General features: G+C 41.1%; 1 protein-coding gene across 1 annotated transcript in view; it reads right to left on the minus strand.

The window, feature by feature from the left end:
* The window catches only part of CFAP47 (cilia and flagella associated protein 47), a 635,949-nt gene that overhangs the window by 422,032 nt on the left and 190,201 nt on the right, over positions 1–23,716 (minus strand). The window contains exons 34-35 of the mRNA XM_074968655.1: positions 15,758–15,855; positions 15,311–15,427 (exon numbers count right to left, since the gene is read on the minus strand). Of these exons, the coding sequence (XP_074824756.1) occupies positions 15,311–15,427; positions 15,758–15,855 (215 nt within the window). The remainder of the gene's footprint in view (positions 1–15,310; positions 15,428–15,757; positions 15,856–23,716) is intronic.

Consider the following 23,716-nt stretch of genomic DNA (forward strand, 5'->3'; position numbering starts at 1 on the left):
AAGGAGGGACCAAAACTTTTCATGAGTGTGCTTGTTCTGAACCAAGGAGGTTATGAATTGGTAACCACAGAACAAACCCTTGCTAGGGTCTGAAGGACTGTTCACCTGCCAGAGCACTTCTTAGAGTTGGGATGATCTCTGGTAAGCTTATTAGCATGCATGTAGGTTCTTTTATTTTTTAATATGTTTTCTCTGTAATGCTTTTACCTTAAGAATAAATGTGCTTGCTTAGAAGGAGCAGTGTGGTAACTTAACTGTGGGCAATTACGTGGTTGATAGCTTCTGAGAATGCAAAGCAGAACCGCTTAGGCAATACGTCTTGCTTGGGAATTCATATGGAAAGAGTGCTGTCATACGACATGACTACATAATCTGTTTTTTCCACAACACAGAACAGAAATATTTACTGAACACATCTGCCTTTTCTGTGTTATTATTCCTATTATCATTTTTAAACACCTTATTGTTCTTAACACTTCTGGCTACAGATTTTTTCTTGTGTTCTTTTGCTTCCCTTATCAATTTTCTAACTTCTGATTTATAGTCATTACTATCAACTTTGCCTTTCTTCCATTTGTTGTATATTTTTATAGCTGCCTCCACTTCCCCACTAACCCAGGTCTTTTTTTAACCCATGTGGCCTACTTTCTCTATTGTAGTTTCTGGGCATCTAGTAAAGTGGTCAAACAATTCTCAATTATCACTTTTTTCTTATTAAATTCTTTTTCACAGTTGATCTGGCTCATCATAGTTTTCAGCTTTGTGAAACTAGCCCGTTTAAACATCAAGTATATATATATATATCATCCCTCTCGGCTTTAGTTTGTTGGCACACTATAAATGTGATCAAGTCATGATCACCAGTGCCAAAGTTACCATTAATTTTCAGTTCTGTGATCAATTCTTCTTTATGTGTTAGAACAATACCTAATATGGAATTCCCCATGTTGATGCAACACTTTTTGAGTTAGGAAATTGTTATCTGTTACATTTAGAAATGCCAATTAATATTCACTTTTTGCCCAGGATAGGTTTCTCACATGTATATATTTATTACAATTCCAAATAAACAAAGATCAACAGTGGCTCCTTTATTGAAATCTGTCACCATCTGAATGACTCACTACCCCAAAGGAACAATTGCTGCTCTCACTCTAAGTTATATATTACATTATCTCATCAGCATATCTGCTATTTCAGTTAATTTCCTCCAAAACTATTGAATGAAGAGTTTCAGCCATTTTATATCCTATATCTTTTAAACATATTTTTAAAAAACCAGCCAAGTAATCATTAAAAAATTCAGAATCCAAGCAGGTAAAAAATGATAATGAAGACTTCTTGAAGTTGATTCCTCATCTACACAAGTAATAGTAGGTAAAAAGAGACTTGTAGCCTACATACTACATGCCTCCACTTCAAACTCTGAGTGAGGTTCTTTGCAAGAACAATTAAAACCTAACTCTGAGTAAAAAATTCCAGTTCCTGTTTGACATGTTGGCTATTTCTGCTGTGAATCAACATGTTCCCAAAAGGGAAATGACAAATTTTCACAGTAGCTACCCACCAAAAACTAATACATGGAAATACTTTGAAGTAGCATGACACCAAAATATGATTTTCAGTAGACAGACTATCAGTGTTTATCATGTGCCCTTCAGAGCAACTTCACTCAGGTACTGAAAATTATTTCATATTCTAATTATTAATGATTCTGTACCTTCTCCAATTTAACACAGCATGGAATTTCCTTGAGGTATGGAAAAAAACTAAGGCAACGATAAAAAAAAATTTTAGAACCTACATTATTTTAAGCCTACTTTTAAAAATATATGTTGCCCAACTTCAACTTAAGGGTTTAGATATTTTTCCTAGTAAGAAATTACTCATTCAAAGAAAGTACTCACTTGGTAATGGGTACTAACCAAATCTATTTTAAAATAAATCTCATCTTTGCTTCGAGGTTACTAGTTAACCAGTATTCTTATAGGTTTCAGAGTAGCAGCCATATTAGTCTGTATCCGCAAAAAGAAAAGGAGTACTTGTGGCACCTTAGAGACTAACAAATTTATTTGAGCATAAGCTTTCGTGAGCTACATCCGATGAAGTGAGCTGTAGCTCACAAAACCTTATGCTCAAATAAATTTATTAGTCTCTAAGGTACCACAAGTACTCCTTTTCTTTTTGCAGTATTCTTATGTTACAAATGCTACTTAATATCCTCAAAGCCCCTCACCCCACAGCTTCAGGGGTGGGGAGACTTTGTCCAGGGCAACAAGGGAAGAGAACTCTTGGGCCCCTATAAGGATTGCCCTCCTTTCCCCCCATCACCACTTTTTCTCTTTTCCCTCCTTGTGGGCTTGAGGAAGGGAGTGGGAATGGCTCTGTGGATGATTGGCTGAACAGAAGAGCACAGTGGAAGCCTACTGGCTCCCACACACTGAACGGGAGGGCTAATACACATTCCCTCTGCCTGGGGCACCATTTGGCACCTTATAGGGCCTTGGGAAGGAACGGTTTCCTCGAAGATTTTTTGTCTTCACCTCAGCAGCCCAGGAACCCAGTGAGTAGATTAGGATAGGTTGTGAAATTCATATTGTCCCAACTTGACAGGTGCCCAGTGTATGTAACTGATCAATAGAGGCTCTGGCTTCCTAATAAATTGGAAGCAGATTAGGAGACAGCAACTCCTGAAAAGGTGAGCATGGGGCTCCTAATGTTTGGTACACCAGAGAGATAACCTCTTCTTCCAAATACTCTCAACCCTTGTATGGGTGGTGGGGAGCAAAGGTGCTGGGACCAGTTTAAAGGTATGGAGTGGTGGTGTGCTGTCAGCACCCTTCCCTAGGTGGTACAAATTGCAGAAGGAAGATCAGCACTGGATAACTTATTTCCTAAATATTTCTTCTCTTTCTTACTGTGGTGTCTGGGCGAAAACATTAACAGAATTCTTTTTAGTGTGTTCCTCAGAAGCATACAAGTTAAAATGGCAGATCAACTGCACACACAGAGATGAAGAGAAGAAGGTGGAAATGTAAAAGACTTCCTAAAAAGGACTCAGAGCAATTTTTGTCTGTACACACACTAGGCTATGTAAATTATTCTACTACATCACACTGAGTGAGCTTCAATTTTTATCTATTTCTTCCAGGTTGGGCACATGTGTGACAGACTCCTTAGTGTAAGATACAATTGGCATACACTGAGCAAGAAATCTATAGGATCAACTGGTGACAATACCACAAAGAGCAGCTGTTGACCTACCCTGAGATGCCTCAAAAAAAATCATGGTTTCCCACCATTCTGCAGCTCTGGCATAGAATCTTCTATGGAGACCCAAGACAGAAGACGTGGTTCATAGTCACTGGTTTGAAGCTTCTCTGTTATTCTCAATCATTTCCTATCATTTCAATATTTTAATTGTACTTCTAGTTCTTATTGATAATTGTACACATTCCCCGTATTTGTGTACAGACATTTTAGCATATTTGTAATCTTTTGTTTCAGGCCAATTCCATTATCTGCCTTACTTATACGCTGGAAGTTCACACTGCAGTATTTAAGCAAGTTGAAAGGTTTCTTTTCCCTCCCCTTTAATAGCCATTTTGAAGTCTGACGGCACTCTATTTGCTGGCCTCCACTCAAACAGATAGAGTGGCAACTGTCAAACAGGTTTCCATCAATGAAGTCATTCCAGTGTCCCATGATTCCACACATCTATCCTTCCTTCATTTGCATTTAATACAGGAAAGATCTCTGAGGAGATTACTTGTGGCAACCTTATCGTCTTTTGTCTTCCCAAGTGATCAAGATGGGCTACAAGCTAATTCTGGTTCTTTTACTTGGATACAAACTTGTTCCTTTTGAGATTAACTTTATCTTTGTTTCTTGCATTAAAATGATACACTTAAGTTTGTAATATCAATAAGTGTTGCTATGGGAATTAATATAAATCAAATTTATCATTATGACTTCACTACAGCATCCAGCAGAAAAATAAGATCAACTGTACATGAGCAAACCCTTATTTAAAAAAAAAATCTCTTCAGTAATTAGCAAATGTCACAATAATTATTATGAAAGTCAAATGGATTTATATTTTAAATTGTATACTTTGCAAAGTTTCTTTAAATATGAGGAAAATCTCCTTTAGAGGTTTTTGATTTATTCTGACAAAGCTCCTGGTAAAAGCAAGAGGACTTGACATAAGTTGACAAATTAATATCCTCCTAATTTTAAATAGTTTTAGTGAAGAATATATCAAAACTAGATAGGAAAGCAAGCAGCACTAACTACTTGGTGATCTAAGAAAAACAAATTGAGAAGTCACCTATATATTAATTTCCCAGATGGTCTAATGACTGCTTTCTTCAGCACCCTCTCATTTTCATCAGCCTTTTCCTCATTTTCTCCTCTGTTCTAATCCCTGGGCACAACTCTGCCCATTTTACATCTCCTGAATATTACTAAAATAGGCCAACTAGCACAATACTTCATCACACCATAGTTATCCAGCATGGATTTTGTGAATATCGGATTAGAAATTAAATAACATGAGGAGTTAAATAGCATTAACTTCCACTGGGTAATTTTGGGATACTTCAGAAAAAAATGGCAACTGTGATTAATTAGGCATATCAGAAAGTTGGAACAATTTTCATTCCTAATGTTGATATACATAAGCATTAATCTATATAGGTGAGCTAGAAAGGGAAAATGTGGAGGGGGAAGATAAGTGATTACCAATGCCCAAGAACTACAATGAAAAATGAGGTGGAGAAAAATTTTAGGAAAGGATCTAAGGAATCAAAAACAGAGCAGAGATGGCAGGTTGGTAACCTTTACAAACTACAGGCCTGAAAGTCAATCGAGAATGGGAAGTTCTTGTACCACTTCTGATGGTATTTGAAACCACAGTAATCCATAGTTATTGGAATGTTTAGTTACGAGTTAAATAACAAAATTAAGTCAAGCGTGCACCAAATTGCTTCATAAATTACACAGAAGACAACTATGATTCCCCCCAAAAATAGACACACCAAGTAGAGTAGCCATCTTGGAACTATAACATTCTAAAAAGAGGAAAACTATTAGAAAGTAAGCAGGAAACTTGGAACCAGGAGCTGGAAATTAGCTTAATTAGGGCCAACTAAAGAGGTACTCAAGCATTGGATAAAAGCATATGTAATATCAATTTTCAGAAAAAAAAGGAAGAACAGTTAAGATAGCATTTTCAAAGCTTACTAAGAATTTCCTTACTTTTGGGTGCTTAAGCACGCAGCCTTAAGGGAAAATAAAATGTGTCTGACCAAGTACACTTTTGTAAAATATAAATGATCAAGATTTAAAAATACAGGCACTCAAAAATAGGCTCCTAAATTCATATTTAGGTGCAAAAATAAATGGCCTTATTTTAATAAGTCATAAGTCATTGGAACAGTTGCTGGGTGCTCAGTACTCTTGAAAATCAGGCAGGCCACTTAATATTTTTTTGCTGGAGAACGCCAATTTGTCAGAATCTAAACTTTTCATGGAAATGTATCAGTTTGTACAAAACTTTTGTAAGAACATCTCTCAGGTCCAGGATAGAATCTCACATCCCAGGCAAGGGCCCTAGCCAGCAGACTGTGGGGTCAGTGTCTCTCTGGCCCAATGGATATTTAATTATTTATACAAAGTGATACAGTTACAACAGGAGAGATTGAGAGAAAGACTGACTGTCATAAACTGAGCCCCACCTTGTGCACCTTCATGCAGCAGGCCATGGCATAACAAGTGTCTCTGCCTCAGTTTCCCCTTTTTATGGACCACACAAAGTGACATAGGGCTTGTCTACACAAACATTTAGTTCACGGGATGCTGGGATGTGAGTCGACCCCCACACTGCTGCAGACTGTCTATGTGGACCCTGCTCACGTGCATTAACAGCTAGTTAACCTAGTCCTTAAATGGGACTAGATCAAAGCACTTTAAGAAACTGTTAATGCATGTCAGCAGGGTCCACATGGACGGTGAGTCTGTGGCAGGCTAGTGAGGGAGGGGTAGATTCAAACCTCAGTCTCCTGCCAACTAAATATTTGTTAAGACAAGCCTATAGCGTCTCAGTCACTGATACAAAGCCTGCATCTGGGCATATTTTATTCACATATAGCAGTGTTATAGTTAGTGATATGTGCAGAAGATTGAGAGACCCTGTAAACCAACTCTGTACAGTTGCAACATAGTTTTGTGTAGGCGGGGCTTAGCAGAATGTTGATCAGACTGAGGCTATAATAACTGAGGGAGGAGGATCCAGACTAAAGAATATCACAACAGAGAGCTTAGAAGAGCGAAAGAATTTATATACCTAGGATCAATGGTGCCCTCCTGCATGAGGAACAGCATTGTGATAAGGCTGCATGGTGAAAATGGTCAGAGATTACCCCAGTTCTCCGTGACAAAAAGATGCCCATCAAGTTAAACAGTAGAATTTAACTGTAATTGGACCCATCTTAATGGTCAGAACTGAGACTTGGCCAGCCACACGAAAGAGAATCAGTATGCTCTCCACCACGGGAATGAAGACATTGAGATGGTCAAATGGTTGAACAAGCCATGATAGGAAACAAAATGAGGTGGTAAAGGGCCTCTGGTGTATGATCACGAGGTTTGGAAGATGGCCATAAAAGATGCCAACCCTGAACAGGGAAGTGGCAAGAACAAAGATTACGATGATGACCACCAGTACACAGCCTTGTAATAAAATCATTTTCTAATATCCATAATAAACAAACATACAGTGAGTTTTTCCGATTCCCCTCTCCTGGGACACCACCACCAAGTCACACTCCCCAGGGTCAACATCAACACTGTGTTCTCAGTTCCTCTGGCCCCTAATCCAGGGCCCCACTCTCCAGGCCTCTCTGCCTGACTGTGACAATTCTTCCCACAGCCCTTCACTCATGACTTTGTCCCGAAGGTTTCCCCTTCTTTCAGTATCTACTCCTCCACATTTCCCTGCCTAAGAGTCCTACCCCTGCTCAAAGGATCCACCCTTGGGCCACAACCATCTTGCTTTGGGGCTCAGCTGCCCCTGACCAAGATGGATCTTTCCCTTTTCCTAGGGGCCACTACCAAAGCCTTCCACTCATCAGGGGTCCCCAGCTTTGGTCAGCTTTCACCAACAGCTTTCCTCCAAGCTCCTCAGCAGATCGTAGTTGCTGCTCTTCTTCCAAACTCAGCTCTCTGCCAAGCAACTCCTGCTTGAATTTAGGTATCTCGCATCCAAGGTAAGTGCCCTAATCGGTGGGCTATCCGTTATGCTGGGATGGATGTCTTTTTGCAAAATATTTTTGAAAGGTGTTAGTTTGGGTCTGATGTGGAATGAAAACAAATGACAAAACCTTTTTTTGCAAAATATAATTCTTGTTTTCCAGCCAACCTAATCTTTAGGTATCCCATATTTTAGACTCTTGACCATTTTTTCCTAGTCTCCTTATTTATGAAGATCCCCATTGAACAGACCTACATATTTTACTTGCAAATATTGTCTCTCTCTTTACAGTTCTTTAGAAACCTTTCTGGAGAAAGTATTATCTGTCTTTGGCAAAAAAAAAAAATTGGTTGCTTTTCTGTTCCTGTGGGAGTAAAAAGTACCAGTTTTTTCTTAGAGACATGAAGTTCCTTTATTATACTCAAAGTCAGTCACTCTCTTTCACGACATTCCATAGGCCACCAAAGGATAATTCTAGTTGAGTTTAAAACTAAAGATGACTAGATAGAGGAAGGGGCTGTGGGGAATATTGTGTTTCAATAGGCCTCAGCATTTCAGTGAACATCACTGAAGACAAACTCCTGGCTAATGTCCTTTTATCTGAGGTTCTGATTTATCAAGATCATAGATCAAAGGGAATAGTTGTTGTATCCACTTTGAGAATGCCTTGGAACACTCAACTTTTCAAAACCAAGCACAAAGAAGTTACTTGAAAATGCTCCAGTTTAGTATGGACAGTAGTATACAGAAAGACATCTTCCAGTCTAGCAAAAAGAAAGCAAGGTGCTCTTTTGTACTCTTCTATATTTCGCTTATATATATCAGATATGACATGAATGCAAACTATGTTAGATATCTGTTTCAGCCAAAACTGAGAAGGATTTTAATTTGAATTTCTTTTCATTGGCAGATGAAATTTTCAATTTGCATATTTAGAATATTCCTTAGATATTAATAATCTATCCAAGGATTTTGAAAGAACTCCTTAAAGTTGGTTTTGTCAAGAAGTGCGGTTAAGAGTGCTTTCCCAGAGGGAAATATTGGGAAAATGAAGACCAAGCAGCATAGATAATCAGCAGAGATGACTAGGATAAAAGAATAGATGGCATGTTAAATGAGGTCCCAGGAAAAGAATCAGATATCCTATAATTACTTAGAAGTTCATATGAGTACTTTCAGTTATTCCTCTGGTGACCAATAAATTAACCTGTAGACTGTTTTGATAAACCCTCAGATATTCTGAAGTTTTAAACAATTTGACTGTACCATGGTCCATTTCTGCCTTTCTCCATTGTTAGGATAGTTCAGCAAGATCATTCATGTATTTCACTGTAAACTCCTATTACCAAAGGACAAGGATCCATGGAAAATATTTACAGTATTATTAGAGAAAAACATATGATAAATCCCAATCAATCGCTTTAAAATATGTACTCCCTATATCCTGTCAATTTTCCTAAGTGTCTTTATTTTTAGGAGCCTAGGTTAGTGGTTAAAGCAAAGGACTTGGAGACCTGGGTTCTGTTCTCAGCTCTGCCACTGTCTGGTCATGTAACCTTGAGCAAGTTATTTAACCTCGGTGCATTAGTTTTTCTATCTGTACTATGAAACTAACGCTAAACACCTCCCATGGTGTTGTAAACTTTAATTTCATTCTGGCACTAGAACCTTTGGGGTTTCTGAAGAATTTGATGTAGTTTTCACATCAAGGAAGAATTTGATTTTTAGTGACAAACAAAATTCCAATTTCATCACCAAAACATGTGACATATCTGCCTTGCTCCTGCCTGACTTGACCTAGTAATATAGCCTCTGTGTCAGGCTCTGAATTCTCAACTACAGCTGTGTTTCTTACCTCCAATTTAATCACATCTGCTCTTGGAACCTCACTATGTTATACACACTGTTTACAGACTCCGGGAATCCACACGTCAATACATATTTACAACAGAAAAACACATTTCTCAGAATATGCCTTCAAATATACTAAAAATATACAAATACTCAAATTTTTGACCTTGACGTTTTAGGGGGGGGTTGTGCAATAAAAATTATGCCTGTTGCTGTTAGTCTGGGACTCTCATACAACTGTTTAGGACCATACTTGAAACACTACCTTCCTCTCCAGTTCTTCAATTACAGCTCATAGTGATCTGACTAAAAGCAATTCAGTACTGCTCCAGAGTGAGGAACTTTATCTGCTCAGTCACTACTACTCGCCCATATCCCAAACAAAAATACAAACTGACTCTTAACTCCCATTCCTTGGAAAGTTAAGTAAATTGAATTGCCTTCAGCAGCTCCACAACCACATCATACTAAGTGGTGCTGTAGAAGTGCTTAGTATCATTATTACATTTTACTGAAAAGGAATTATCACAACTAATACCAGGCACAATGCAAGGATGCAATGCAACTCATCACCCAAAAATAGAGACACATTCCTTTTTGGGAAAGTTGGCAAGGGCACTCGTGCGCAACCAGTGGGGGTTCCATATTGGGGAACTAGCAGTAGCCAAATGGATGCTGATCTCTATAGTGAGGTAAAGGTTACAAATCAGGGAGTTGTAAGCATGAGGTGCTGAATCTCTCTCAGGCTTGGAATATAGGGGTGGGAGCCATAGAGAAGAATGCATCGGGGGTCAGATGGAATGGATAGTGCCATTAATGCTGGCAGTTAGTCTCCTTCAGGTGGAGAAGGACAGGCTCATACAATGGCATCTTCCCTACTGGGGTGCATCTTCTCAAAGCCACTAAAGGGAAAATATTGGTAGAATATATAGAAAAATTCTCAAAATTGCAGAGGGAGGCTCTGATGGAAGGTAGGGCAAAGAGAAAAGAGATGGACACTGCGAATTCCAAGGGTCCTAGGATTACTTGGACCTGGGAAAACTGGCAAGCTGATTTTTTGACAGATGCATGTGTGCTGTCTGCCAAATACCCAGAGAGAAGTTCAGCCTTGCTCCAGTGCAAGGACATAATTTGGCAGGCATAGAATACATTTGGTGCATGGCATGGACCTATTATGATAAGGAATTTAGATTACAGGTGGCAGCATGTCCAGGAATGAGGTGGCATCAGGCAAATAATGACCTCTGGTGAGTGGCAGAGGACCTCCAGATTGGGTATTGCCATGCTTACAGAAGGATAGCAGTGTATTGGTTCTGTGGCAACTTGACCAGAGGCCCAATGCTCGCAGTAAGGTATGCTTGGCCTTCAATGGAGAGAGACATTTCTGAAACTTCTACAAATATAAATATGCACTTGAGAAGTGCATTGGCATCCACAGGGCACACAATTATCTTGCCCCATCAGGGAAGGTCCCAATCCAGTGTGAAAAAAGGTTATTCACGGTGCTCCCCCATCATTAGACAGTGGACCAACTAGCAGGGGCATGGGACAGATTTATCCCTCGCTAAATTCAAGATGCTTCAGATACTCCTTTGGGGTTACCCTAATCAGACAGAGGGGGCATATTTAGGGGAAGTGTTTATATTAGGATTCAGGCTACCATATGAAGGAATAAGAATTCTCATTAAGTCTCTTAATAAAAGTCTATTGAAGGTTTGAGTCGCACAGCAAGGAGACAAATTGCACAACAAATAAATCATTAACAAAATTACAGGACCATTCACATGCTTGACTATGTCTGACCTGTGAGACTCTCTTTTGGGGTTGGTCCCCCAAAAGACACGTAGGGAATATTGTTCAATCCACCAACTGTTTACGATAGAGAAGCTCAGCAAGTGATGTGACAGGCCCAGAACTTTGTTCGGTACACTACTCTCCCTTTGACACTGCTGTGAACATTGTGAGGGCTTGTGGCTCCAGAGCAACGTTAGTGAAATGACTCTAAGTAGGAATTTTGGCTGCTACCACTATATCCTCTGGGATTTTTTCCTTCTTAAAGTCAATTTCATTTTGACAAGGCCATGCCAATGGGACACTCAATGTCATGCTCAGCATTTAAAAAGTTCAGCATGGTGATGGACTGGGCTTTGGTACAGGAGTCAGGCTTGCAATAGGTGGTACACATTACCTTGACCTGGGATTACTCCCGACAGAAGAAAAACAGAGGGTCCTACACTAAGCTGACCTGTTTAGGAATAGAGTTAGATACAGAGAGTGGTATCTCCAGACTCCATGTGAATAAACTTGGTTATCTTAATTTTGCACACTGAGTCATGGCAAAATTAAGATGAACAATAATAGCCTGCAGTTTGTGCAAAGTAACCTTCTTGGTTATGCTGGCCCTCTCGATCAATCACATAAGTTCTGCATGCTTAGAGATAACAAGGCTGAATCATTTTATAAGAGTGACCAAAGAAATACAGGAGGATTCCTGGGCATGGCATCGTTTTCTAACTCACTTTAATGGAGCTTATTTTTGGAAACAGGATTCATTGCTAAAGGCAGTCCTCAAAGTTCAGTCAGATGCAACAGGGGGCACTGGATTTCAGGATTTCCACCATCACAGGTGGTGTGCTCAGGGATATGGTCCACTGACTGGATACCAAGTGGGATAGTTAATGAAATCACATTCTTGGATTTTTTCCCCCTATTTTCATACCAGTGACAATTTGGGGGATGGAGTTTATGAACTGAAAAAAAGAGTGAGATCTAGAGTGACAACCTGGCAATGATACATATTAATAGCCAGCCCTGCAAATCACTCAGGGTTATGAGGTTGGTTAGGACATTTTCATTGCAGTGTTTTAATTTATATATCTATTTTGTTGCTAAAAGTGTCCCTGGGATTAATAACGACATAGTGGATGCTTTGTCTCTATTACAAGTGGAGAGATTTCAAAACTTGGCACCAGGTGCCAATAAGGAACCCAAACAAATACTGCAGGCTCTTTGGAACTTTGCCTCATGACTTCTCTTGGATTAGTGCAGTGATTAGTAGCACTATGAACATTTAGGGCTAATGCTGCGTGTTTTATAGAATTTACTTAAATTCAGGCTAGAGTGGGCCTGTGTAAGATTTAGCCAATTCCTGAAGACCACATCAGCGTGTCGTGTCACTGGTACACTACCGGTTGGCATCATCAGGCACCATATTTTGTAGCAAACTGTCATGTTATCCAGATCTTTGTGGTGGGTTTTTAATTAGGAGGCTATTAAATGAGTGGTCATATTCCACAAACCCCAGGGAAGATCCCCAATGATGCATCACTATTGAGATTCTTCGGAAACTGGAGGGAGTTCTTCACTGTGTACGTTGATGTGGTCAGGAGACATCTTTGTTCAAGGCAGTTTTCCCACTTGCATTTTTAGAGCATTCAAAGTCAGCGATTTGGTGCCTGGGTCAGCTATGGATACCTCAAACAGGGATTTGGAGTTTAGGGATTTATAGCTTGGGTGAGCAAACAGTTATCTTGACCCTGAGAATGCCAAAGACAAACCAGGGATGGCATGGTGAGTCCATACCCCACCACCAAAAGGTACAAATACAGTATTTTCCCCAAATTTTAGCTAGCTGCAGCCCATGATTATGGACATCTTCAGGCTGTTTTTTTTTTTTTAAGCTGATGATGGGAAGCTAATGGTGGTAAAGTCACTTGTTTTACAAGATGTATGTAGTCTCAAACCATAGGATGGTGAAGTCTTAGGAATAATTCCTGAATCCAAAAGTATAGTCCAAAGTTGTACGTGTAGATGCAAATGTGTGTACACACACGTCACACTTCAATTTTTTCAACAAGACAAGTAACAAGAAATCGCCCTAAAAACCCCTAAAATCTTTCAAACTGAAAGAAGTTTTGCACACACAATATCCCAACACAAGCACAGAATAGATTCCCAGATTTTGAAGCTGGAAGGGACCATTACAATCATAGTTTGCCCTCCTGTTTAATGTCAACCTTAGAGTTTCATCCCATAAATCCTACCCCTACTTGATACGCCCTTATTTATACACCTAATAACCACATTACCCCTTTCAACTACAGAAGCGTTACATAAACTTTTCAGGTCAATGGCCTCTTATACAAAGTCAATAATTTTCATTATCCTTTTCTATTTACTGTAAAAGTAAAAATGTATCCAGGATAACAATGATAAATCTGTGTGTTATTCGTGCATGTTTTTTGAAAGACTAACAAAGAATAAGGACGTGTGGGGAGTAAGGGAGCAAGATTTTAATTGCTTTAGATTGTAAAAAAATGTCCAGTGCCACGGACGCCCCCCTGCTTGCCTTGTGTGACCCCCAAAGGGCTGTGTAACCCACCAGATGAGAAACAAGCAGCTAGAGAATTGTAATGGGAGCTCATATTCAGCTAGCTATTTATAATGACTTCTAAATCCATTTCAGAGTCATTGCTTTACAGGATACAGTCCCCCAACCTGTAAATATGGTCTACATGCAACGTTTTCAAAAGTTCCTAAGTGATTTAGAAGTCAAAGCCCCATTGAAAAAGTAAATTTTAGCATGTCTGAAAATTTTACAGTATAAAAAGCAGGAATGTGCTAATAAAGTTTTCAGATGACACAAAGCTGGGAGGTATTGCCAATGCAGAGAAGGACCGGAATATCATACAGGAAGATGTGGATGACCTTGTAAACTGGAGTAATAGTAATAGGATGAAATTTAATAGTAAAAAGTGCAAGGTCATGCATTTAGGGATTAATAACAAGAATTTCAATTATAAACTGGGGACACCTTACTTGGAAGTAACAGAGGAGGAGAAGGACCTCGGAATATTGGTTGATCACAGGATGACTATGAGCCGCCAACGTGATATGGCTGTGAAAAAAGCTAATGCAGTCTTGGGATGCATCAGGAATGGTATTTCAAGTAGAGATAAGGAGGTGTTAGTACCGTTATACAAGGCACTGGTGAGACCTCATCTGGAATATTGTGTGCAGTTCTGGTCTCCCACGTTTAAGAAGGATGAATTCAAACTGGAACAGATACAGAGAAGGGCTACTAGGATGATCCGAGGAATGGAAAACCTGTCTTATGAAAGGAGACTCAAGGAACTTGGCTTGTTTAGCCTAACTAAAAGAAGGCTGAGAGGAGATATGATTGCTCTCTATAAATATATCAGAGGGATAAATACCACGGAAGGAGAAGAATTATTTAAGCTCAGTACCAATGTGGACACAAGAACAAATGGATATAAACTGGCCATCGGGAAGTTTAGACTTGAAATTAGACGAAGGTTTCTAACCATCAGAGAAGTGAAGTTCTGGAACAGCCTTCCAAGGGAAGCAGTGGGGGCAAAAGACATATCTGGCTTCAAGACAAAGCTTGATAAGTTTATGGAGGAGATGATATGATGGGATAGCCTAATTTTAGCAATTAATTGATCTTCAACTACTAGCGGTAGATATGCCCAATGGCCTGTGATAGGATGTTAGATGGGGTAGGATCTGAGTTACTACAGAGAATTCTTTCCTGGGTGTCTGACTGGTGAATCTTGCCCACATGCTCAGGATTTAGCTGACCGCCATATCTGGGGTTGGGAAGGAATTTTCCCCCAGGGCAGATTGGCAGAGGCCCTGGGGGGTTTTCGCCTTCCTCTGCAGTGTGGGGCACGGGTCACTTTCTGGAGGATTCTCTGCACCTTGAAGTCTTTAAACCACGATTTGAGGACTTCATAGCTCAGACATAAGTTAGGGGTTTTACAGGAGTTGGTGACTGTGTTGTGCAGGAGGTCAGACTAGACGATCATAATGGTCCCTTCTGACCTTAAAGTCTATGATTCTGTGACCAATGTTCCTGGATGCAAACAATTTTTTCTATAATTTATTCTTGGAACTTAAATAATATTAATAAACCACTCAAACTTCAAATTTTGTGGTTTATGAGGTCAGCTCCCTCAATGGAATTATAGTCTAATTGTGTGTGTGTGTGTGTGTGTGTGTGTGTGTGTGTGTGTGTGTGTAAAATGCAGTAGTCTTATATGAAGCAATATTTCAGTTTCTACATTTTAACAGTGCATCACAAAAAGTTCACTTCATCTCATTCTCACCCAAATGATATGCAAGATATTATTAATAGTAAAATAACAAAAAGTATTCCAAATGTGAATGGGATAGAAAACCATTTACCTGTACACCTATATCAAGGCTGACAGCATGAAAAGCATTCACGAGTATCAAGCAATTGTGCAAACATTGTTCAGGAGTTCCCGGATTAGTATACATATTCACAAAGTGAGTTGAAATCTGTATGGACGATAAAATCAAATTCATTGTATTGCACTGGAGAAAACTAAGTATATATATATTTTTTCATCTTCTCACTATTACATGAATGTTCATATACACCCTGAACTAAATATTCCATCTTAAGTGCATACTCAAGAAAAGAGTATCACTGAAATAATAATTCAAGACTTATTATATATGGCTTCATCTTTTAAAGTTCCTGAAATCTGAAAGTTCCAAAGTGAAAGTGGATAACCACAGTAGTAATAAATATTTAGATTAATGCTCGTCCAGTTATAAAACTGACAACGTTTTTTTAAAATAAAGAGATATGAAAAAAGTTCTTACCAAATATGGGCAATAAGCTGCCACCTGTGCTGCCAATACCAGACCATCTAGAAGATCTCTGTCAAAATTTACTATCCATCTCATAGGTGGTACTTCACCTGTTTGAAACAATATAGCACAGGTTAGAATTATCTTCTCCCTTGACAGGTTTCAGAGTAGCAGGCGTGTTAGTCTGTATCTGCAAAAAGAAAAGGAGTCCTTGTGGCACTTGCCACAAGGACTCCTTTTCTTCTCCCTTGAGAGGTTCTACCTTAACTTTTCACAGAAAGGATGACTTATGAAATAACTACTAAAGACAAGTTACTCATCTGTACTAAAGTGCTCCAAGTATATCTCTTCTGTAAATTAATGTTGTTGGGAACATATTGGGTGTGTGCCAGAACCATCCAGAGTACAGAAATGACGACTTGCATACTATGATGCAGCTGAATATTCACCACAAAGGGATCTCCAGTGTAACCATCCCCAATTCTTTTCAGCCACTTGAAATACAATTAAAAGGACTCAAAAAACAGGAAGAAAGGCAGGTGGGTTGGCATCTCGTTCATTATGTGGGATGTTTAAGATTTATGAAGCCCTAAACTCTATTTGTTTAAGTGCTTGGGTTATAGATGTTTGCGTGCACGCACAACACACACACACACACACAGAGCTTCCTTCCATTCACAGGGGCACTGATATTTATACAAAGCCCCTGAAATGCAAGAAAACACTTGAATACTTTAAAGATAAACCATGTAGACCATGCCAGTGCAACTTGTTTTGTTTTTTTGTTATTTTGTTTAAACCATTAAATTATTTGGCACTAATTAATCAACAAGTGTTATGTAAATGAAACTGAACAGTTTCCATTTACGGATGCACAATTAAGCAGACAACTAGTTCTACCTTTGCTTCACATATGCACTCTGATTCCTCACATAATTGAATCATCTTTGTTTTCCTGGTACTTTTGTGAAAAGTAATCACTCAGTTAAGTTGCCCATATTTTATAATTGGCAATTATGTTTTCCAGCTTTAATATTTAACACATCAGTGCTTAAAATATTTATCCCCCACTCTTAAAAAGCAAAACTTTAACAAACTAAGGGAACAGATTAATGACATAAAATCTTAACCTGACATACTCTTTAAAACCTTTAAAGTAATTATTAACTTATACTTAAACAAAAGGATTTTGGTCAGTGTCTATATATATATAATTAATTAATTTAAAACAGAGAGCCTTTCAAGTGTTTAGAAAACCACTTGTATTTTGTTAAATTACTGCTACTTTGCTATCCAATTTTCATAATTTATGAAGTACAGTACATGTGCCGGCTTACAGTCATTTTAATTGTGTCATTTTTCATCAGTTACAGTGGGCTCAGAATCCTGCCTCCTCATCACGAAAGCCTTTGTTTTGCTTCCCTAACACAAATCCTTTGAACAAGTCTGGTTCTAAGTTCCTAAATCTAGAGAGCACTGTGGGTATGGCCCCTGGCTTGGCTATCACAGATTGGGCTCATCCCATCTTCCACTGGGCAAAATGTCTCTGGCTGTCACTTCACTCCCACCAACTGAGGCCTGTCAGGTTGTAACATGCCTTTTCCAGGCTGTCATATGACCAAATATTCAGAAACAACATGTAATAAACAGATCCTGTTCAGATGTTTTAGAAATAAGAGGCAATAGGGGGATTACAGTGACTTTTTGAAGAAAGGCATGCTATGAAATAAATAAGAAGTTTATAAAAGCAAATTGCTGAGAACACAAAGTGATCTCTAGGGAGCTCTACTACCACCAGCAGGAAGAGAAGAACTCGTATGTACAGGCAGTAGGGATGGAAATGGTTTCACACAAGGGAAGCACACTATCCTTCCTGCTGAAGTCAAATACTTTACAACTTTTGCTATAGGACTGCCCTTCCAAGAAGCTTCCTACTAGAAGCACAGACCCAAGAGAGGAGGAGATCTGTTATAAATGGTACATGCTCCAAAAAGTAAGCATCAGAGCAGGAAAAAAAATACTTTGTGCATCTCAGGAATTCAGGCTACATAAGAGGCTTAATATTGCCTGTCTGAAACATCTAGTTATCCAGTGACTCAGAAGGAGGAATCATGAAAGAATTCCTATATATCCTTACTCACTAAAACAGTCAGACTGCAACCTTCAGCAGAAGATGACTGAAATTCATCATCATGTTCCTATTACGCCTCTGGTGTTTAGGGCAGTGACGGAGTTCCTCTACTCCTGTCTGTTTCTGGCAAGTCTTTCAATGGTTCCTCAGGGAGCCCCAGATTTTTTAGCTCAGCTTCCACAGCTCTTCGCTATGTTGTTTTCGGGTGGCCTCGTTTTCGCTTGCCTTCGAGTGTCCATCTTATTGCTACTCTGGTGATGGAATCAGTTTCCATCCGAAGCACATCTCCAACGCCTCCTGGGCAATGATGGTGCTCATATCCTCTTGGCTGCACTGTGTCAATAGATCTTGGTTTGAGATTGTTCTGGGCCAAAAGATACGGAGGATTTTTCTCAGGCAGGTTGTATGGAATGAACACAGTTTGGACATGTCATATTTTCTTTTTGAAATTACAGTACTAAAAAAAATGAGCAGTGAATGTTAGGATTTCTACCTTCTTATCTATCAGGCCCTGCAGATCTCAAATCCAAGTCTGTGGGGGGCCTGGGAGCCACCAATACTCCACCTGGAAGCTCACAAACAGCAGCTGGAACAAGGGTCAATGAAGCCCAACTGAGGCACAAGCCCCACCCCTGATTGGGAGAACTCCAAGGCTCCTGACTGGCCCGCAGACCCTAGAGGAGGAAGCCAGAGGAGGGAATAAGAAGTTGTCCATACAGCTGGGCTTCACCCTGCCCTGGACTGCTGGTATGGTGTTTTCCTGACTTCTAATCCTGAGCTCCTGATATCCTCACTCAGCCTCACCTGCTGCTTCCCAGTTCTGTTGCCTGATCCTGCTGTCTGGTTTTGTTGCCTGAATCTGACCTCCTAGTATCCTGACTCAGCCAGACTCTTGGTAATTGACTCAATCTCTGCCTTCCATTTTTTTCCTCTCAATTCTGATCTCCTGGTGTTCCAACCCAGCCCATTTCATGGTAAGTGGCTCCTGGCCTCTGGACCCATAGCCCATACCCAACACTAAGCCCTATGCCAGGTTGCCCACGCCCCAGCCCTGACAGCTTGTATAGACCACTGTAACCCAAAGGAGTGGGCTGAGCATGAGGGGAACAGATCCAGCAGTCCAGCCACTACCTCTGGAAGCACCAGACTCACCCGCCTGGGCCACCCACTTTCAGGCAGCTAATCAAGCCTTGTAGGATCAGATTGTGCAACCGCCCACGGTGAACCTCCTACTCCAGAAAGAAGTAGATGAGCTGTGGACAGAAAACACCAAACTTTGGGCATGACTTGAAGCATCCTGCCCTGAACAAGGTCATAAGGTTCCCCTGCCAGAATGTTTTGATGGGCCCCACCAGTGGTTCCAGGGTTTCATTAACCAATGTCAATTCCTGTTCCCAATATAACCCCAGGCCTATGCCTTTGATCAGTCCATAAGCCTGGTACTTAGCCTGCTAAATCACTGCACTGGGCCTCCTCACTTCTGGAAAATGACAGTCCAGTACTGTTGAATTGGAATGCTTTCTTCCAATCCATGTCGGTAATATTTAATGATCTGCACTGAGCTCGAACAGCCAAGGCTGCTCTGAGGAAACTCCAGCAGGGGCAGGATATAGTGGCTATCTACACGGTACCTTTCTGCCATATAACAGCAGAAACTGAATGGAATGAGGTGGCACAACTGTATATGTTTCAGTGGAATCTGTGGGAAGAAATAAAAGAAAAGATGGCCCATGTAGAGATGCCACAACAGCTTGGGCTCTGTGAATCCCTTTGCAACACAGGGTTGCTCCAGACTTGAGAGACACTGTTGATGGGTCCCCTCTTTCTTCAGGCCCCCTGACTGAAGAAACCACCCCTCCGGAAGCGGTCATCCCAGGGCACTGTAAGACAATATAATTCAGTGTGATTTATTCCCAGCACTTCCCTCTGATCATTTGAATTCCCTGGCTGACCCATCATGATCCTCTCATCCACTAGAAAGAATAAGAAATCAGCTTCCCTTCTGCATTTTGTCCACAGCACTGTCAGAGGCACTGGCACAGGATGGGCACTCCCTGAAGCTACATCGGAACTTCTCCCAAAATACTAGAATTGTGCCGATGTGTTTGAAAAAAAGAATGCAGAAAGTCTCCCAACACATCAGGCCTACGACTGTCCCACAGAATTACAACTGGGGGCAAAAGTGCCGTTTGGGCAGATTTACACCATGTCCAAACCTGAACTGGCTGTGCTCTGTCAATACCTTCAGGAGAATCTGGTCCAAGGATTTATCCACAAACCAACATCACTGGCCAGTGCTCTATTCCTCTTTGTTAGGAAAGGAGACAGTCGTCTCCGATTCTGTTAACTACCGTGCCCTGAATCAAGGGCAAGGAATCAGTACCCTCTGCCCCAGATTCCTTAGTTATTGGATCACATGGGGACTCCCCATATATTTACTAAAGTGGCCCTCCCAGGAGACTATAACCTCATGCGCATTAGGGAAGATGATGAATGGAAGACCACCTTCTGAATGCACTGTGGTCATTCTGAATACCTGGTGTTGCAGTTCCGTCTGACCAAAGCCCCCACTACCTTCCAGCAGTTTATAAACAAAGTGTTCCAGGACATTCTGGACCAATATATAGTATTTAATCGAGACAACATCCCGGTCTTCTCAGACAATCCTACAAAATACAAACACTGGTCATGCTTGAACGGTTCTTGAGAGTTTACGGCCGCATGGACTCTATGCTAAGCTTGAGAAGTGTGCATTTGATTTTTTATGCTCTGCTCTGGAAAAATGGCCTGTGCCAGTGGTCCCCCACACCTAACATGGATTTGATCAGCTGAATCTCGGCTTTATCACTGCATCCATACTGGCCATCCTGATGCCTCCTGAACCTTTCTAGTAGAAGCTGATGCCTCTAGTCTGACAATCAGGGTCAGACTCTCCCAACAATACGGATCCGAACAAAACACTACACCCACATGCCTATTATTCGTGGAAGCTTACTCCCAAACAGAACTAGGAGATCATGGATAAGGAGCTCCAAGCAACTAAGATGGCCTTTGAGGAATCGCAACATTATTTTGAAGGGACTCACTATCCAGTCCAAATATACACTGACACAAACAATTGGAGTATCTGCACAATGCAAAGGTATTAAACCAATGGCACCTCTAGTGGGATCAATTTCTTTTTTTTATGGTTCAACTTCACCATCACATATCACTCTAGAACAGCACGGCCAACGCCTTGTCCTGGAGCTTTGCAACTGAACCACATGGACCTAGCCAGGAACTGGCTCACATCCTCAAGCCCCTCAACTTCCTGAATAGTGCTCTGTGCCAGGACCTAGTCACACTGATTCGTTCTGCCTCTGCCTCAGAAATTCTGCCAGACAAAAAAGCTGCCATCGACAGGGAAGCAGACAACACTTGGAAGGGGGTTACATTAGAGAATAACCGCATTAACGTTCCCTCAAGTCAGGCAAGAGTGGTGGCCTTACAGCTATGACATAACTTACCTCTGGGCCATTTTGGTGAAGTGGTCTACCACCGTCAAGACTGTTGTGAGTCCACAGGACTCTGACAGCTTCACAATAAAATTCAGTGCTTTACTGACCCAGGATCAGGTTGGAGTGTCTTCAGAATGGAGTATATCACAGGGTTTGTGGTATAGCATCTTAGCTTGAGCACACACGTTGCAGGATTGCATGAAGGCCTGTATTATGTGGCACGTTCAGGGCCATGAGAAAAGACATCACTGCTGATTGTGGATGATACTTTACAGCCTAATTCTGGTGTGAGGCCCTTCTGAGGTTCTAGCCGCACCTCTCCACCTTCTACTACCCTCTGTCCAATGGCCAGACGGAAAGGATCCATCAAATTTTAGAGCAATACCTATAACGTTATATTAACATTCATTAAGATGATTGTTCCTCACTATTACCCGATGTGGAGTTTGCATACAACAATGCAGATCACACAAAGAAGGGGAAATCCCCTTCTTTGACAACTATGGGTATCACCCCGGATTCCACTCACATCTATCTATGACCTCTCCTAACCCAAACACCTCAGACTTGTGCAGAGGATTCATCATATCCAGGAGGAAACAAAGGGCCACTTGGAAAAAGCAAAAAAGTCAACTACAAACGACATGCAGACCCAACATCTTCATTCAGACTCCCCCTATCCAGTGGGACAAACAGTGTGGCTCTCAAAAGAGCACCTCTACACAAAAAGACTGTCACGTAACTTGGACTTCCAGTTCCTTGGCCCTTTTCAAATTTGTCGCCAAGTTATTCTGGTCATTGTTGAACTACACCTACCCCGATCTTTCAAGATCCACCTGTTATTCCACAAATCCCTCCTGAAACCCTATGCCAAGGATTAATTTCCACACAGGACCCAACCACCTCCCCCATCAGCGTGCATACAAGGCCACAAGAAATGTGTCATGCATGAGATCTTGGATTCTAAACACCAGCAGGATAAACTTTTATATTTGGTCGACTGGGAAGGCTATGACCCTGAGGAATATATATGGGAGCCAGTGGAAAACAGTCACACACTCGCTCTAATACAAGCTTTCCATGAGAACCAACCTCAGAAGCCTGGACCCACAGAGCCTGGAAGGCACCCGGAAGAGTGAGGTCAGGTCCCGTGAGTCTTGAACCCAGGTCAGAGGGGGTTTTGGGAGTCATCACACTCCAATCCTCCATCTAGAACCTCATAGACAGCAGCAGGGACCAGGCTCCATGAAGCCCAACTGGGGCACAAGTCCCACCCTAATGCTCTGATTGGACTACAGCCCTTATTTGAGACAGAAGAGGAAACAGGAAGCTGTCTATACAACTGGGCTTCACCCTGCCACAGACTGCTGGTCTGGTGATTACTTGTTCCTGCCTTCTAGTGCTGACCTCCTGGTATCCTCAACTCGGCCTGATCCTTGCTAACTGCCTCCTGATTCCTGCCTCCTGTTCCATCACCTGATCCTGACTTCCCAGGAAGTTTATGGGTATCTATAGACTGAGCCTGACTCTTGGTACTGCCTCCTGGTTCCTGTCCTCTGGTTCTGTCACCCGAATGTGATCTCCTGACCATATGGTATCATAACTTGACCTAACTCTTGGTAACTGCCTTCTGGTCCTGTCACCTGAACCTGACCTCCTGGTATCCTGACTCAGCATGACTTTCGATCCCTGACCTCTGGTTTGTCTCTCAAGCCTGATTTCCTGGCATTCCAACCCGGCCTGATTCCTAGTAATTGACTGCTAGCCCCTAGACCCTCAGCCTGTTCCCAATGCTAACCCCCAGACCAGGCTGCCCATGCCCCAGCTCTCACATTATCGAGCACATATATTGCCATGGTCTTCAGCCAGTAGTCAAGAAAGGTCTGTCTTCTGCTCTCACAAGTTTGATGTTACTGTGGAACACAACTATCAAGGGAATTCAATCTTCCCCAGAAAAATGCATTCCATTTGGTAGCTTGGCTCAGTGACACTAAGCGTTTTAAAGATGAAAAACAGTATCTTGAAATATATCTGATAATCTATGAACAGCCAGCGTAATGAGCAGAGCACCAGAGTGAGACGAAAGTCGCTGTGTTTTGAATATGCTGTGTTTATGCACTCATTTCCCAGTACAGCCAGTTTCAGTAATATAGCCTGGAAGTCAGCAGGCACAGATCATTTTAGTCAAGTCATTGCCCAAAAGCAAAGGGCATAAGAGTCCAGAAGCAACAGAACTGAGAAGAACGCTTCACTGTAATATTACTATTTAAGGGTGGAACACTTCCCCAGTACCATGAGAAGCTCTGAATCTTCAAAATGTTTTCTTTTCATCAACATCTG

The sequence above is a fragment of the Natator depressus genome, chromosome 1 (assembly GCF_965152275.1).
Source record: "Natator depressus isolate rNatDep1 chromosome 1, rNatDep2.hap1, whole genome shotgun sequence".
NCBI classification, from domain to species: domain Eukaryota; kingdom Metazoa; phylum Chordata; order Testudines; family Cheloniidae; genus Natator; species Natator depressus.